General features: G+C 43.0%; 1 protein-coding gene across 2 annotated transcripts; it reads right to left on the bottom strand.

The window, feature by feature from the left end:
- Positions 1-777: 777 nt before the first annotated feature.
- On the bottom strand, positions 778-15753 carry DSCC1 (DNA replication and sister chromatid cohesion 1). 2 transcript variants are annotated; one of them, XM_032316675.1, is made up of 9 exons: positions 15253-15613; positions 12934-13099; positions 10324-10458; positions 8983-9073; positions 7687-7825; positions 6923-6975; positions 6585-6739; positions 3954-4102; positions 778-1176 (listed from the first exon to the last, which is right to left on the bottom strand). In XM_032316675.1, the coding sequence occupies exons 1-9, from the start codon at positions 15429-15431 to the stop codon at positions 1068-1070; spliced, it is 1176 nt and encodes a 391-aa protein (XP_032172566.1). In that variant the 5' UTR covers positions 15432-15613; the 3' UTR covers positions 778-1067. The 2 variants fall into 2 exon arrangements, with proteins under 2 accessions (XP_032172566.1, XP_032172567.1); XM_032316676.1 differs by lacking the exons at positions 778-1176; positions 3954-4102 and having other exon boundaries at positions 6589-6699; positions 15253-15753.
- Positions 15754-16294: the final 541 nt, after the last annotated feature.

Genomic DNA, 16294 nt, shown 5'->3' on the forward strand with positions numbered 1-16294 from the left:
ATTAGACCCAGGTAGTCCTAACTCAGAGGCCTCACTAGGTACTGCTGCCTCGGTATTTTTTTTTTTTTTTTTTAAATAATCGCACATAGATACAAAACGTTTATTGAAACGACAAATATTTTGAAACCATCGACATGTGCAGTTTATGTACAAGAGAATAAAACAGTTGCAAATTTCAGGTACAGTCGAATCTTGGTTAGGTAATTGTGGATTACCCATTAACATTTTCTTTTAAACCTTGGATCAGATTTATCTTTCGCCTAACCCCTGAAACTGTCCTGGTGACAAGCTTATTAGCAAAGTTAAAATTAATTTGAACTTTGGTCAAATGAATACAAATCAGGAAAATAGAGCTATAAAGGCATTTTATCAAGCATTCCAAAACCCATTAGACATTACTTGTAGATTTCCAGCATTAGCCGTGTCCCTTTTCTCCATTACAGGATTATAAATTGCTCTATGAGTATTCTTCATGTAAGATTGAGGATCACACCCATTTCATATGGACATCAGCCAGGCAACATAGCAGCTATTACCAGGCCAACTTCATCAATGTAAATGACTAATTTAGATAACAGAGGATCTAGTGACTCTCTGTCTTGGTGGAATGTTGAAAATAGAGGGGAAATCACTTGAGAAATGACATTTTAGTGAACAAATAGTAATACTTTCCTAGAAAAACTATTTAGTTCTCTGAAAAAAGCCTTTAAATTTGTTAATTATTAGGACATCAAATCCTAAAGGAATGCAATTTTAAATATAAAAAAGGCCAACACTTTTCTATAAATAAAACCATATAGACTCGAAATATATTAAATATAGAAAACAAAACTTTTGTCCTTATTTAATTTAGTTTGTATGCATAATAAAAAAGTAACTTGAAAGATAAATGTCCTATTTCATTTAAGGGAAAAAGAGCTGTAGTTTCAAAACACTTAGGATTAGGAGAAAAACGTTTCAAAGTATGTTTTTAAAATCTGTATTTGCAAGTATATGCAATAATCTTTTTCTTATAACCATCAACTTTATGAAGCAACTTCAGTCCCAAAGAACAGACTGTTCTTCTTTTAAGAAATGGGTCTTCTTGAATTGTAAACTTTAACACCATTTTGTATTGACGAGCGAGAATATTTAGTGAGCAATGCACCTATGGTTTGCTTCTCTCCACACAAATCTCTGTGGGGAAAAAAAAAAATAAATGAATAGCATGAATATTCATAGTGCTAGCTATTTATATATATTCACATATATATACACTATATATAAACTATACTCATAGTGCTAATTACTTGTATCTCTCTTAACTATATCCATCTTTCCAACAAGCATAAGGATGTGTGTTTGTGGGAGAGATAGAGTATGGAGTGGTTACTAAGCCTTAATTGAAGTACGTACTATATACGTATTACCTTGTTTAACCACAGAAAGAGTAACAGTAATGTATTACTTAACCCCACATTAGATATGGAACTCAGGTAGTCAAGAATGGAATCAAACTTCGCTGCCAGGTCTGCTTCTAAGTTCAATTTTTTTTCCCCCATTGTATCACAGTCTCCAAATCAGAAATACAAGCCATGCAATATAGGAGGGTCTAGACAGAGACCCTGGGTCCCAGGCTACCTGTGGGTGCTTATCTATGTTACCCACCCTCCCTGAACTTTAGCTTCATCTTCTGTACCCCGAGAGGAGGAGGACTATCACTGGAATGTATGGGTAAAGAAAGAATGAAGGGACAGGAGCTGGAGAAGGGAGCAACGGCAAGGTCATGCAGGCTTTAACGAACATGGAAAGGAGCAGGTGAGATTTAATTCTAAGTATAAAGGGAAGTCACTAGGTGGGTTTTCATTAACGTAAAAGCAGAATATGATCTAAGTTTTAAATAATGGAGGCAATGAGTTGATGATTATGGAAGCTAAGTGGTGAGTACCTGGTGCATTCATTATGTTATATTGTCACTTCTGAACATGTGAAATTTTCCAAAATAAAAAGTCTGAAGCACAGGACAGGAGAAGAGGGAAAAATACAAGTAGGGACACCAATTCAGAGGCAGGTTCTAGAGGACCCATGAGGGTTTGCTCATAGTTTGAACCAGAGAGTGAGAGAAGAAGAAAGACAAGTATGATTCCCAGATGTTTTGCTTGAGTAATTGGACTAATGGTGGTGATGTCACCGAGAGGTGGAAGATAGGCTTAGGACAAGGCGGAACCACAGTTCTGTTGTGAGCATGTCGGGTTTGAAACTCCTCTTAGATATCCGAGTGGACATGCTCAATAGACAGCCAGGGAAAGAGGAACTGGAACCCAGGGAAAAGATCAAATATGAAGATAAAATTAGGAAGTGATTAAGTTTAAATCCAGGTCTAGATGAGGGCACCAAGGAAAAAATTACAAATGGAAAAGCAGATGGTCAAGAACAGTCCCAGAGCTCAGAAGCATTTAAAGGTTGGAAAGAACCAGGACATCTGAGCAAGAGACAGAGAAGGAGGTGCCTTGGGAGAGAGGGGAAAAAACGGTGTGCTTCAAGTAGAAAATGGTGCACAGTGTCCCAACAGTTCTAAGAGGCCAAGTAAATAAGGATAGACGGTTGACCGCTGAAATGTAGAAAGACAGATGCCAACAGGTTAAGGAAAGAATGGGAGACAAAGAAGCAGAAATGAGTGCCCAAACTTTTAAAAGGAATTTCTTGTGAAAAAAGAGCAGAAGGTATGGGGTCCAGTAGGCTGTTGTTTTTTAAAATGAGCATTAGTACAGAATCCCATATGTTGATGGGAATAATACAGCAGGTAGGGAGACATCAATAACAAAAGGGGGGACAGAGATAACTAGAAGATGTACATCTTTAATAAGGCCAGAGGGTTGGGGTGCCTGCATGGTTCAGTGGGTTAAAGCCTCTGCCTTCTACTCGGGTCATGATCCCAGGGTCCTGGATCGAGCCCCACATCGGGCTCTCTGCTCAGCGGGGAGCCTGCTTCCTCCTCTCTCTCTCTCTGCCTGCCTCTCAGCCTACTTGTGATCTCCATCTATCAAATAAATAAATAAAATCTAAAAAAACAAAAAACAAAAAAACAAGTATTTTAAAAAATGAGGCCAGAGGGATGGATCTAGTGCAGAAGAAGGACTGGCCTTAGGAGCAGGGATGGTTCATGCATTATAGAGGAAGGACTGCAAAAGGACGTTTGTGCAGACATAATCCAAGGAGGCTGGCAGATTTAATGGTAGGAAAGACATTGTCCTTGTCTCTTCTTACCTGTTTCTACATCCAGCCTGGGTAAAGAGAGGACAGGAGAGCTGAGACACAGTGAAGAGGTGGCAGCATTAGGACAGTTGAGATTTGAGTCCCGTAAACAGTGACCAACGAGCTAGGTTGTTTTCCTGCAATCTGGCATCTATGGGAAATGTTAAAGCGAGGCAGCAGGAAAGGGGGGGGGGTGTCCATCAGCAAGAGGGCCTGCTTTAGAGCCATAGTGGGGCATGTAGTCTGACTTGGCCTGGAGGAGGTACAGTTTGGCAGGAAGAAGGGCAGAGAAGTGGTTTTAGAGGCAGCATGCGGAAGAAAGACAACACATTCCCACCTCTGGGATCAGAGGTGAATAATGACAGAAAAGACAGCCACCACTTGAAAAAGTTTCAAAGGAAGCCATGTCCTCAGGGAATACTCAAAAAAAAAAAAAAAAATTCCTAATAATAAGTCTCTTTATAAAAATCTCTTTATAAAAAGAACCGTCGCATCCACCTGGGTGGCTCAGTGGGTTAAGCCTCTGCCTTTGGCTCAGGTCATGATCTCAGGGTCCTGGGATCGAGCCTCACACTGGGCTTTCTGCTCAGCAGGGAGCCTGATTCCTCCTCTCTCTGCCTACGTGTAATCCCTGTCTATCAAATAAATAAATAAAACCTTTAAAAAAGAAGAGAGAAAGAAACGAAAATCCTCAAAATCCACTTTGGTAAATTACTTACTGAATATACGGAGCAATGTCTTCTTCTGTCCACTTTTCCCTTAGAGAGAAGAGACTGTTAAAACGTTCTTGATTATCCTCAGGCAAATCATCGACTTTTAGCAAAAATATGATTTCTGGTCTCGAGTGTCGATCCACCAAGGCTAAACCCTATTTTAAAAAAATGAAATGAAAAAGGGCAGTTAGAATAATGGTTTAGTGTCTAAATACAACTCATTCTTTTACCTTTAGGTTTGGCTGAGCCCAAGCCACTCAAGACGTCAGCTGCGTGAAACTTCCACAAACTTCCACCTCCTCTAGGAGAGACCCTCAATAGCGTTTTTCATAAAAAGAGCTCCCTTAGACGGTGAATTCTCGTTTTCCCTTCAACAATCTGACTTCCGTTGCTCAGTTTATCAGGATGGCTCTAGTTCAAGGTCACCAATGACCTGTCATTGCCAAATCTTGGGGCACCCTTCCTTGGATTTGCTAGCCGTCTTCTTTATTGATGTTGTCTCCTCCCTATTTGAATCTCCATCGCTGACATCACCGTCTTATCATTTTCCTCCTAACTCAGCGTTGCATTTCCCTTGGCTCCTACCCTGATACCGCAACTTGGTTCAAGGTCATTGTCCTGGGTGTCTCAACTCACCCCGACTTACCCTCAGACTGCAAACACTACTCGCTAATGACAGCAACACATGCACCTTCAACTCAAATTACTCCTCTGAGGGCAAGAACTCTATACCCTATCTAAACCTATCTAAGAACTCATTTGATACTAGTCCCATTATCCTAGGAAACTGCTCTAGTTTCCTGCTCTAGTCCCATTATCCTAGGAAACCATGAACACTCTGGGCATTATCCTAGATTCCATTATTCAAACCCCATACCTTTGTGATCACTGAATCCTATAGATTTTAAGGCCTCAACATTTCCCTTAACCATTCCTCATCACCTAATTTCTTTGGCCAGCACTTTCTCTGTTACAAGTAACTATAACTGTAGAAAGCCTGGAGATTTCTCCTTTTCATAATCTAGCCAACCTTCCATCCAAACATCCTCAAGGTCACAGTGTTCTTTCCAAAAGGCAAAATTCATCAGGTGGTCTTCTCTTCTGATGTCACTAAAAGGCCCCCAAGAGCTTTCTATCCCTTTGCACAGACCCTAGTGTCCCTCACTGACTCACCAGCACATTTTATTCTAGTCACACATCCCTACCAATAGTGCCCAATTTCTCTCTCTCCATGCCTTGGAACAGGCTCTCCGGGGTCCTCATCCCTGCCCTTCCATCTAGAGAGTTCATAGTTCGTCCTTTCAAACTCGGCAGCTCAAACAGCCATGCCTTCAGGAATTCATCCCAGATCAACCAGTCAGTGAGATGCAGAAGTCCCCTTCCTTTGCTCCCATAACACCTTGTACACACCCTTCCCGTGACACAGATCATGCTACGTTATAAGGAAGGATTTATGCATGTCAGAGGCACCCCCATTGCCAGAGCCCAGGCTGAGGACCCTGATGGCATGTGACATCTTCTTCTCAGCGTCCAGCATGATGCCTGGATGTAGTAGGAACTCTCAGTATTGAGCAAATCCTTCCACACTGTAACAGATACTTACTGAGCATACACGACACTATTAGCAAGCAACAGTGAAGAAAATTCTATCACCATGGAGAGTGGGAAACTCACATAATTAAATATTTTCCCAGAGCTAAGCAGTGAGCGCCATGAAGGAAAAATATTGGGTGCTCCGGTAAAGTCAACAGGAGACATTTTTTTTTAGAGAAAAGAAAAGCCTCCTTGAAGCAGTGACTCAAAGAGGAATAGGAGGTGGCAAGGCAAAACTACAAAAAAGGTTGTTCTAGAACAAAAAGCCTTGTGTGAAGGTCCTCAGGTGGGAGAGAGCTTGAGGATCTTGAAAACCTGAAAGACTGGAACACAGTGAGCAGGAGGAGATGGAGCTCTAGGGGGATGATGAAGCATTTTGCAGGCCAAGATATGGGTCCTGGATTTTGTTTTTTCTTTTTTAAAGATTTTACTTATTTGAGAGAGGGGGCACACACGCACACACAAGCAGGTGGTAGAGGAGGAGGGAGAGGGAGAAGCAGACTCCCCGCTGAGGAGGGAGCCTGATGTGGGACTCGATCCCAGGACCCTCGGACCATGACCTGAGCCGAAGGCAGATGCTTCACCGACTGGGCCCACCAGGCGCCCTCCTGGATTGTCTATCTTAAATGCTACGGGCAACCATTACATCATTAAGCATGACGTTCGTCTCATCCACTGACATTTTCCAAGTCATTCTAGAAGCACTGCAGAGAATGAATCGGAGGGACACCATTGCTCTTTACAGTCACGTAAATATGGCACTTCGGGTTCCAACAGTGCTGGTGGGAAGACAAATGCAGCAAGATGAAATACACCAGGGGCAGGAAGAAGGATTAACTGTACACCGGCCTGAAGGACCTCACCAAGGTGACAGAAACATTCTCAAAGCAGTGACGGACTGAATGCATCGTCGGCTCCTAATGGAAACGGTGCCTTGGAAAATAAAGTGGCTCCCAACTCACAGTGTCAATAAAGATTTCATGTCACCCAGTAACGAATGAAAACCCATTGCGTTATGGCAGCAATCCCCACCGCTAACCTCACCTTAAGCTGATCGAGCCGCGTTGTCATTCCTTCTGGAACGCTCTGTTGCCACACCTCTTGAAACTCAGCCAGGTTAAATTTCACTGCATTCTGAAGGAGCATCTGTGCTGTTGCTCTGCAAATTTTATCAGCACTCAATGCAAAATAAACTTCACCTAAGGAAAAGGTTGTTTCCTATGGTCTTCTGACCATTCAATGCACTACTCCTGTTTCTTTTTCCCCAGTGCAATTTCTCAGGAAAAATTACACCCAACTCACCTCCCGCAAACCCAGGCACACATTTCAGAAAGGTGTACCAATTTGAACACAGACAAGTTAAAATACTTTCCAAATCTTACCTTCCTCTACATATTTCTTTCCGTAACACTTAAGACAGTGTTCAATCATTGCCCTGAAAAATTTAAAACACTCCTTTGAAAAGTTGTCAATATGTTTTTAGGCATTGTATCTTAAACACCATTGCTAACTAAAAACTTAAAATACAAATTTGAGATTTTACATACTAAGTGATTTTGGTTGCCAATTAAAATTTTTACAGTAGGAACTAAGTAAAATATACTGGAAAGCTACTACATGACAGGCCCATACTAAACATTTTTTTTCATGAATTATGTGAACATACATTTATTATCATAAGATAGCTAAAGCATCATTATGAATTGTAGGAAGGACACTGTATTCAAGATTTTATTTATTTATTTGACAGAGATCACAAGCAGGCAGAGAGGCAGGCTGAGGGGAGGTGGGGACAGGAAGCAGACTCCCAGCTGAGCAGAGAGCCTGATGCTGGGCTCCATCCCAGGGTCCTGAGATCATGATCTGAGCCAAAGGCAGAGGCTTAAGCCACGAAGCCACCCAGGTGCCTCTGTCTTTGTATTTTTTAAGGTACGAAAACAAACAAACAAACAAAACAGAGATGATGGACATTTATTCAGCCCAGTGACTAAAATTTCTAAGTCCTTCCTGGTTATATTATTTTTTAAATTTCTGTAAGACATCAAAATATTAATAGTCTACTAAATAGTCTATATTTAGTTCCACTCTGGGAAATAATTTTCTTTCCTTTAAGCAAGTCTGGAGGGACAGTGATTAAAATACTCACTCTGGCTCCAAGGGTCCAAGCTCCTGAAGACAAATATTCAAAGGAACTTTATCAAAAGACCAAGATTCAGAATCCACAAGCTGAGTTACATGATTCAGAAGTTTCATCTCATAATCAAATTCAAGAAGCCTCCAATAACCTACCAATTCCCAAAGTAATAGTTACAAAGGACATTGTAAGCAAATTAATTGGCTAATAGATTAATGAAGAAGCAGTGTGCTCTTGCCCAGTACAAAAAAGACACTAGAATCTTAGTTTTCTTTAGAGGAAACACTTCTTTTTATGCTTTTCTCCTCATCATTACAAATTGTGTCTGGAGGGAAACCCAAGTGGTTTTTAAAAGTACCTTACCTATGACTCACACTGATTTTTTCAAGTGCTTTAATAATTAGTTCAGAGCAATCTTGTCAATCTAAATGGAAATGCGGAAACCTGTAGCTGGTTCAGTGATTTCATTAGAACACTGTACAAAAGAGGCAAAGGTTGTAGGTTGAATATCCCACAGAGTGATTCCCACTCTGGGGCACTGGCATGGCTGTAACTCTCCTCTAGATCTCTTGCGGAGGTGTTCTCGTGCTCATAAAGGGGCCTAGGTCACTCAAGAGTCAACAGACTCAGAGGTACAATATGAATCAATGGCAAGATAAAGGTTGGGCATCAAGATACCTTTCCCTGTTCTTCAGAAAGATCACAAAATGCCAACTGATCCCCGAATGCAACACCATCCCCCCTGGAGAAACAAATCAAGTACAAATCCACTATTTCCAAGGGAGAATGTTACTATTGCTATTCTGAAAAAATAAAGGCGACCTTAGAAAACAGGGTGTGTGATGTCAATCTGAGAAAACGCCAGGAATAAACTATGCGCCCCTCGACACGTACCAAAATTTTAATCCATCCCCATGCAAGAAGTGAAAAACGAAGAGGGTGGCATTAAAATCCATTGGTTTCTAACCTCAACATTCATGGTACTCCTATACCATAGCAATTAACGGCAGGCATCCATAATTTAAAACTTTATTTCCAAGGCTTAGGATCAACTGTGCCTCAAGAAAAAGCCCCGTTAGGAGTGGCTGGACTCACCAGTCGGTTGGACCTCTTCATGTAAACATGACATGTAGCCTCTACCTCCCACCCAAAAAGATAAGTAGATCTTTTTTAACCTTAACCCTAACCCTAACCTAAGCTTTAAGACCAAAAGATAATTAAATAGATAGTATGCAGTGGGATGAAAATGTCCATAAATTTCTTTCTTACATGATAATTCCATTAAATAATTATGGTAAGTAACGCTACCTTCAATCTCACAGGCATTTAGAACTTGCAATTGGGCCATTATTTCTTCCTCGCTTGCCTGAATTTGATCAAGCAAATCTTCCGTTGTATACTGAAACCAGGGGAAAAAAAAAACAAAAAACACTTTAAGGCCTTTGAAGAATATATATTTAGACTCACTGAATTTGGGAGAATAGATACATAGAACAGATTAAGACAGTATTTATACATAGCTCAATTTCTTCTGATAACGTGTAATGATTATTACATGAAATCTAAGAAGAAAATATAGGGTCAATCTTTGTGAGGTCGACTATAGCCACAGTTTTGTAGATAGGATGCCAAAGAGAAAAGAAAAGTTACGTAGGGCTGAGTGGGAGAGGGAAGTAGGAAAAAGTAAGATTAGAAGGTAACAGTTAAAAGTAGGAAGTACGGGGTTTCCTTGGGGTGATTAAAGTGTTCTGAATGTCATTGTGGTGACTGACCACACAACTCTGTGTATTTCCTAAAGCCACTGAATTAAAGGCACTTTAAAATCAGTGAACTGGGGCACCTGGGTGGCTCAGTGGGTTAATAAGCCTCTGCCTTCGGCTCAGGCCATGATCTCAGGGTCCTGGGACTGAGCCCCGCATCGGGCTCTGCTCAGTGGGGAGCCTGCCTCCCCCCCCCCCCCCGCCTGCTTCTCTGCCTACTTATAATCTCTGTCAAATGAATAAATAAAATCTTTAAATAAATAAATAAAATGAGTGAACTATCTGGTCTATAGGAAAAAAAGAAAAAGGAAAAAAAAAATCAGTCAATGAAGAAAACGAGAACTAACATCAATACGGTCTTCAGAACGCCCATACAGTTCTATAATTTTGAATTATATTAAAAACTTGAGAATTTTTTTTACTTAGCTTGTAAATATTTTTCCATACTTCCATGAATCGATCAGTTCTCACAAGAGAATAAGAATACTTTCCACTTCCATAATGTCTTTCCTGAAGAGCCCCTAATTATATTTTTAATTAAATAAAAATAAACTTCTAAAAAATGTATTCCATAGTTAGGAACACGTGAAGCTTTCAGCTATGTAAATGACACCATGATATCTCGCATTTGCTTTAAAGTATTCCAGAAAAAGGAGGGGAAAAAAAAAAAAAAAAGGTGGGACGTAGCAGAGACAGAAGCCACAAGGTTGACAAAATGTTGCTAAATGTTCAACTGAGTGATGAATATATGGGGGAGGGTCTTTCTGTTTTGGGGTATGTTCGAAATTTTCATAATATAAACACTAAAAGTAAGAATGTCACCATTAAGTGGCTCTAATTATATTTCTATTTTGTAAATTTCAAAGAAAAAAATGAAAATAAGTCTTACTTTTGAATGATTTGAATCCTTTTCTTTTTGACTGTCGGGTCCTTCGTAAGTATTTTCCATCAAAAGTTTCTTTAGCTTCTTTAATTTAGGTCTGCATCTTCTTAATTCCCAATAATTATTAGAAAAACCAAAGATCTAGAAAATATAAATACATAACCTTTCAGGAGCCTTTCTAAAAGAAAATTTCATACAAAATTTCAACCAACTCCTGTGCTCTCAGTAAGAAGAAAAGAGAGCCAGGTGATGTGCTTTCTGTTGAGAAGGCCTCCTCCAGCCATCTCAAGGAAATGAATGGGTATATTCAGGAAACATCTTTTCAAACCCCAATTAAGAAGACACTGCCAGCATAGTGAGCCAGTCACTGAGGTCAGTAGCTCAAATGTACTCTGGAAACTAGGGTGTATGCCCAGGAAAGAAATGACCGGGATAGGACAGTTCTATAAACCTGATGGACACAATAGAAAATAAGTATTTTTAGGCTGGAAAACAAAAAATAGAGACGTGATCACTGTCTTCAAATAATGAAGGGATATTAAGAGTGAGGGAGTTTCCTTGCTCTATGTGGCTTATGGTGTCAAAATCTAGCAGAAAGTTAAGGAAGAGAGACTTTAATGCAAGAATGCTGCTAATTCCTTGTTGTGAAACAGCAAGAGGCTCATCACTCCAATCAATCCCGTTGACAGTGGCTACTGGAAGGATGAGTATCTGCTACCCCTCCCTACCCCTGGGACGGCCAGTACCTAGCGTCTGGTAGGTGCCCGGTTAAGTGGTTCACTTAAGTAAGGAGAGAAGGCCGCACTGGATTATTGGCAAGGTGCCCTTCCAAAATGCAAGGTCAAGGATGCTTCTACTTTCAAGCTAGTACAAGGCTTGATTGACAAGTGATGGGGATGCTGCTGAATCCAAGGATTCCAAGGGAGGAGCCTAATGACCAAACCAAAAAGATCGGTTTCAGGCACAGTTCACAAATGGACGGGATGCTGGCTATACCCAAAGCACAGATGTTGGTGACTGCTTTGTGCTGTCCAAGAGGGATAGTCAGTATGGAGTTGAAATTAGTTGCCCATGTGGAAATATTAGAGGAGATTTTTGTCCCAGAATCTAAATGTCAAGGTTTACTTGAAAACAGGAAGTCAGAAGATTGGCCTGTTTTCCCACAAGGCCATGCTATGGCTGCCCGCATATGTGGGACTAGTGTTTTCCAATTTGCCACAGACCCCACCACTCTCTATTACTGCAAAGACTAATATCTGCTAACATTTTAGCAGCAGCAGCCTGCTCTGCCCATAGGCATTCCTCACCTAACCCTTCCAGGCATCTGAAGCGCAACCACAGTTTAAAGCTTGGGGCACCTGGGTGGCTCAGTAAGTTAAGTGTCTGCTTTTGGCTCAGCTCATGATCCTGGCACCCTGGGATCAAGACCTGCAACGGGCTCCCTGTTCAGTGCAGTGTCTGCTTCTTCCCCCTCCCTCTGTCCCCCTGAGAGAGAAAGCACATGCTTTCTCTCTCAAATAAAAGCACATGCTTTCTCTCTCAAATAAATAAATCTTTAAAATAAAATCTTTAAAACAAAAAAACTTCAGTTGGTAGATCTTTGTGACACTTTCCTCAGTCTCAATGCACAGAATTCCCTTAACGAGAGCTCAGAGGTACTCCTACTTCGTTATACACCTGCAAAAACACCTACGAAACAGGTACATGATGAAAAAATAACATCTTTTACAAAAGACTGAACTGCCCATATTTCTAGTTAATTACAACTGAAATACAGAACCACCCCCCCACCAAAAAAAGAAAATTTACTGGAAGTTATTCTGTTCTAGCAACATGATGGATCACTGACATTTCCCAGTATTTTCCTTTATTTCTATTCCAATTCTTAGGCAGTCATTGGCCTAAAGTCATTCCAAGAGAATTAAGGGCTGTGTTTGGATCATGACATGTGTAAGAATCTAGACAGGATGGAAACTTCTATTTGGTATCAGTCATCAGTAGTCTCCATGATAATTAAGAATTTATTATGCATGACTAGAGGCCATAATGAGCTAAACCAACTTCCAAGGTGAGAAACACACCTGCCTCAAAAATTCAAATTTCTTCGTTTCTTCACCTCGTAAACATTACTTAAAGCATTAGTTGTGGCTTGAGGGAGCCTCCTTTCAAACATATCTCCAGCAAGACTCACTAAAAATAGGTAAAATTTTTAGAATATGTCACCTAATCACAAACTTTCCATGTTGCAGAAAATGGTCATCTTCCCTATGACTTAAAAATCCAATAGGGAAAATAAGCCAACTTCACAAGACTCCAAACAATGCCGAGACATTTTAAATTGCATTAGAGAACTTTTCAGATTCCCTGTGATTATACTAAAGATTTAAGATTTATTTATTTATTATTTTAAAGACAGAAGGGAGAGGAGAGAATCTCAAGTAGACTCCCCGCTGAGCTCAAGCCCTAGACCCAGAGATCATGACCTGAGCCAAAATCAAGAGTCAGACACTTAACCGACTGAGCCACCCAGGTGCCCCCATACCTAGATTTTAATTAAAAGCAGTGTTAGCACAGGTGTTGTGATTCTCACATAAATTAGAAGGCAGAGAACAGTACCTCAGCGTGAATAATGTTACAATGCGTTTCCTCCTGGAGCTGGTCCGGAGTTTTACAGTCAGGAATAAAAAGCAACATATTGGAAGTGTCCGCTATTTTCAAGTCATACGTTTTGTCTTTACTGCACAGGACAGCCCGCTCATCTTTGTCACCCCGAATCACAAGACTGCAGGAAAATGGGAAGAGAAAATACAGGGTTTACTGAGACACCAACAGACATCTTCATCATAAACAGTTCCAAAATCCTTTAGGCTTGTAGAATGTAAAATTAAGTCTTGAGGCTCAATCTGTCCCCCCACCCCCACCACCCCAAGAATCTTGTTAAAAAACTGGATCCCAATCTGCCAGGCTGGGCTGGAAGCCAGAATTCTAATAGGCTCCCAGACAATCATTATACTCTTGGTCCTGGTACCCACCTAAGAGTGGTTCTTCTTGTTTTTTTCTGAAAATCCCCGTACCAATCAAAGCAGCACACCCTAACCTACCCATCAGCTCTGCTGCAAAGAAATTGGGACTTTATAAAGAGAACTGCAACGCTGAATGAAAAAAAAGAGGAAAAACATGTTTTTACAAACTGCAGTAAAAAAGTTCTGGCAAAGGCTCCCGGGGGGAAAGAGCCAGAAGAGGACGGGAAGGACAGAAGTGAGGAAGAAGAAGAAAGGCTAAGGACAAAGATGATGGCATTGACAGGGCAGAGGCTCTAGCAGTTTTGTTTATAAAACGTTTAACCCTCCTCTACACTAGTCACCTCTTTTTTTTTTTTTTTTTTTTTTTAAAGATTTTATTTATTTATCAGAGAGAGAGAGGGGGAGAGAGTGAGCACAGGCAGACAGAATGGCAGGCAGAGGCAGAGGGAGAAGCAGGCTCCCTGCCGAGCAAGGAGCCCGATGTGGGACTCGATCCCAGGACGCTGGGATCATGACCTGAGCCGAAGGCAGCTGCTTAACCAACTGAGCCACCCAGGCGTCCCTACACTAGTCACCTCTTTTAAAGAAATAAGAATAAACCCTGAAACAGAAGAATATGTAGAGCCTTTTTAAAATTAAGACTTGGGGCGCCTGGTTGGCTCAGTGGGTTAAAGCCTATGTCTTCAGGTCATAATCTCAGGATCCTGGGATGGAGTCCCGCATTGGGTTCTCCGCTCAGCAAAGAGCCTGCTTCCTCCTCTCTCTCTCTGCCTGCCTCTCGGTCTTCTTGTGATCTCTGTCTGCCAAATAAATAAATAAAATATTAAGAAAACAAAATAAAATAAAATTAAGACTTAATTTAAGTGAAAATAAGTAGGTTTTCTTTTTTGAGTTTCCTAGTGCTAAAAACTCTTAGGTTCCAAGTACCCACTCTTCAACATTTATTTCCACCTTGCACCATCCATGCTTCAATATTTTGTTTAAAGCAACTACCCGTCCCCTGGCAAAAAGGTTTTTAAACGACGTATTTCTTGGTCCTTCTGGATTGCCAGGTGTATGAACAGTCACTGTGTAAGAGCAAGTCCGCACACCTGAAGTCCTTTCTTAAACTCCGCCCCCTCCCCAACTCAGCTGGAATGAAAACCCATGGATGAGGCTCCGCTTAGGCTTCCTTAAAGATCCTTCGAGGCTAGCATCTGCAGATGGCCCGTTAATTATAACAGCGTCAGACGAGTAAATGTGAAAACTGAAAGCCTGAAGAGTTCAAGTTAAAGAAATCTATAAGAGAACAGCCTCATAAGATACAGGTGTTGGAGGTGGGGTGCTGCAGAAGAGAAGCAAACCAGAGCCCCTAACTCCTTTTCCAGAAGCTTGGCGTGCACAAAGTTGAACGACTCTCTAGACGTCTCCTCTGTATTTCTTAATCCATGGCTTTGCAGCCCATGCGTAGCTGACCCAAAATGAGAAAGAGCTTCAGATTTCCATTAAACGGCCCCACGCGAGTCGGCTTTTGGAGGCCTCCCACAATGACCAACTGTGAAGAACGGCTTTCAACTCATTCCCTAATCCGACCTATAGTGGAATATAAGCGGAAGGCAAGGAGAACTCTATATAAATATTAGATAGCAGCACCGGATTTTAAGCTAGAATGGCCAATTGTTCAGCGCAGATCCTGACATCAGTGTTCAGGGCTCCAAAACTTCACTGAGGTTCTATTTCCCCATGTGTTCCCCCCAGATGAGCTGGGCCAGTCCCCTGGATCACCGCAGTCCAGCTACGTGGACAGACCCGCAGTGGCGTGGACCCCTCGTTAGAAAGGCAGCGCGCTGGAGATGAGGCCTCCGGGCAGCTGCGAGCCCTCTGCGTTTCCCGCCCGGTTTCCCCGTCCCGCGTCTCCCCGCGGGGCAGTCACCTGTGCCCGGCCTCCAGCTGCTGGCACAGGGCCGGCTCCAGCTCCAGCAGGCAGAAGTCGCCGGCAGCCGCGCAGGCCCCGGGCCCGAAGGCCAGGCAGTGCGCCGCAGGCTGCAGCTCGGCCGCGTTCAGCTTGGCGATCTGGAGCGTCGCGTCCACCTCCTCGCGGGTCCGCTTCATCGCTGCGCCCGCGGGACCCGCCGCGCCCGGGGTGGGGGGCAGGAGGGTTGCCGCAAGGCTAATGAAAGAGAACGGAGCTGCGCGAGCAAGGGCCAGCCTTCCAAAAGCGCGCCAAGGCGGAGGGGGCGTGTTTCCGGGGCGGAGCGTCCACGGAAGGCTCCAAAGGTCCCCGCTGCTCGGGGGGGGGTGCGGTCCGCGGCGGCCCGTCACCCCACGCACGACCGGGGCTGCGGGAGGAAATCCACGCTTCCGCCGGGCCATCTCGGCGGGACCCCGTGAGAGCTGTGCTGCCACCTCGCCGGGCGCCACGCGGAGCCCTCGCCCTCCCCTTCCGCTTTCCCGCCGGCGCCCCCATTTCCTCGCTTTCAAAATGGTCTCATCCTCCCCCACCCCCACCAGGGGCGGGCCTTATGCTAAGCACCCTGCAGGTATCCTTTGATAAATCCTTCACCGCTACCCTTTAAGGTGGTCCCGGTTCTTCCCATTTGGCAAGTGGGACCAGCTCCCGACCCGCGGTGGCACAGCCAGAGGTAGTGAAGTCTGATTCCAACCCCCACACCACGCTGTTGGGGCTCTGAAAACAAGCAGCCGGGTGTTCTGCAAACACTTGGGGCGGGAGCCAGGCCCTGGTAGACGTGGTCAGGGAATCTCGCGTCTTTGCCTCTGGGGACCGTCATAGCTGGGAGACAATGGCTTGGACTAGATCCTACCACCCACTGAATACGCGGTCTGAGCTGGGTGTCAGGAGAGGAGCCGAGTCCCCTGTCCCGAGGAAAGCCACCTTTCTGGGGCTGGAAAGACAGACGGACTCGCCACTGCAGGGTGTGTGAGCTGTTCACGCAGCTTTCTCTGTGGTGTCTTTC

Source organism: Mustela erminea, chromosome 16 (genome assembly GCF_009829155.1).
Source record: "Mustela erminea isolate mMusErm1 chromosome 16, mMusErm1.Pri, whole genome shotgun sequence".
In the NCBI taxonomy this organism is placed as follows: Eukaryota; Metazoa; Chordata; class Mammalia; order Carnivora; family Mustelidae; genus Mustela; species Mustela erminea.

What these genes read in the sequence shown, in the direction of transcription:
- DSCC1 (XM_032316675.1), bottom strand. Translation starts at nt 15,431, where the DNA reads ATGAAGCGGACCCGCGAGGAGGTGGACGCGACGCTCCAGATCGCCAAG. An exon ending in AAAGAAATATGTAGAGGAAG is followed by an intron (nt 6,740 to 6,922) that starts GTAAGATTTGGA and finishes CCTTTTCCTTAG; the next exon opens with GTGAAGTTTATTTTGCATTG. An exon ending in GACATTGCTCCGTATATTCA is followed by an intron (nt 1,177 to 3,953) that starts GTAAGTAATTTA and finishes TTTTCCCCACAG; the next exon opens with AGATTTGTGTGGAGAGAAGC.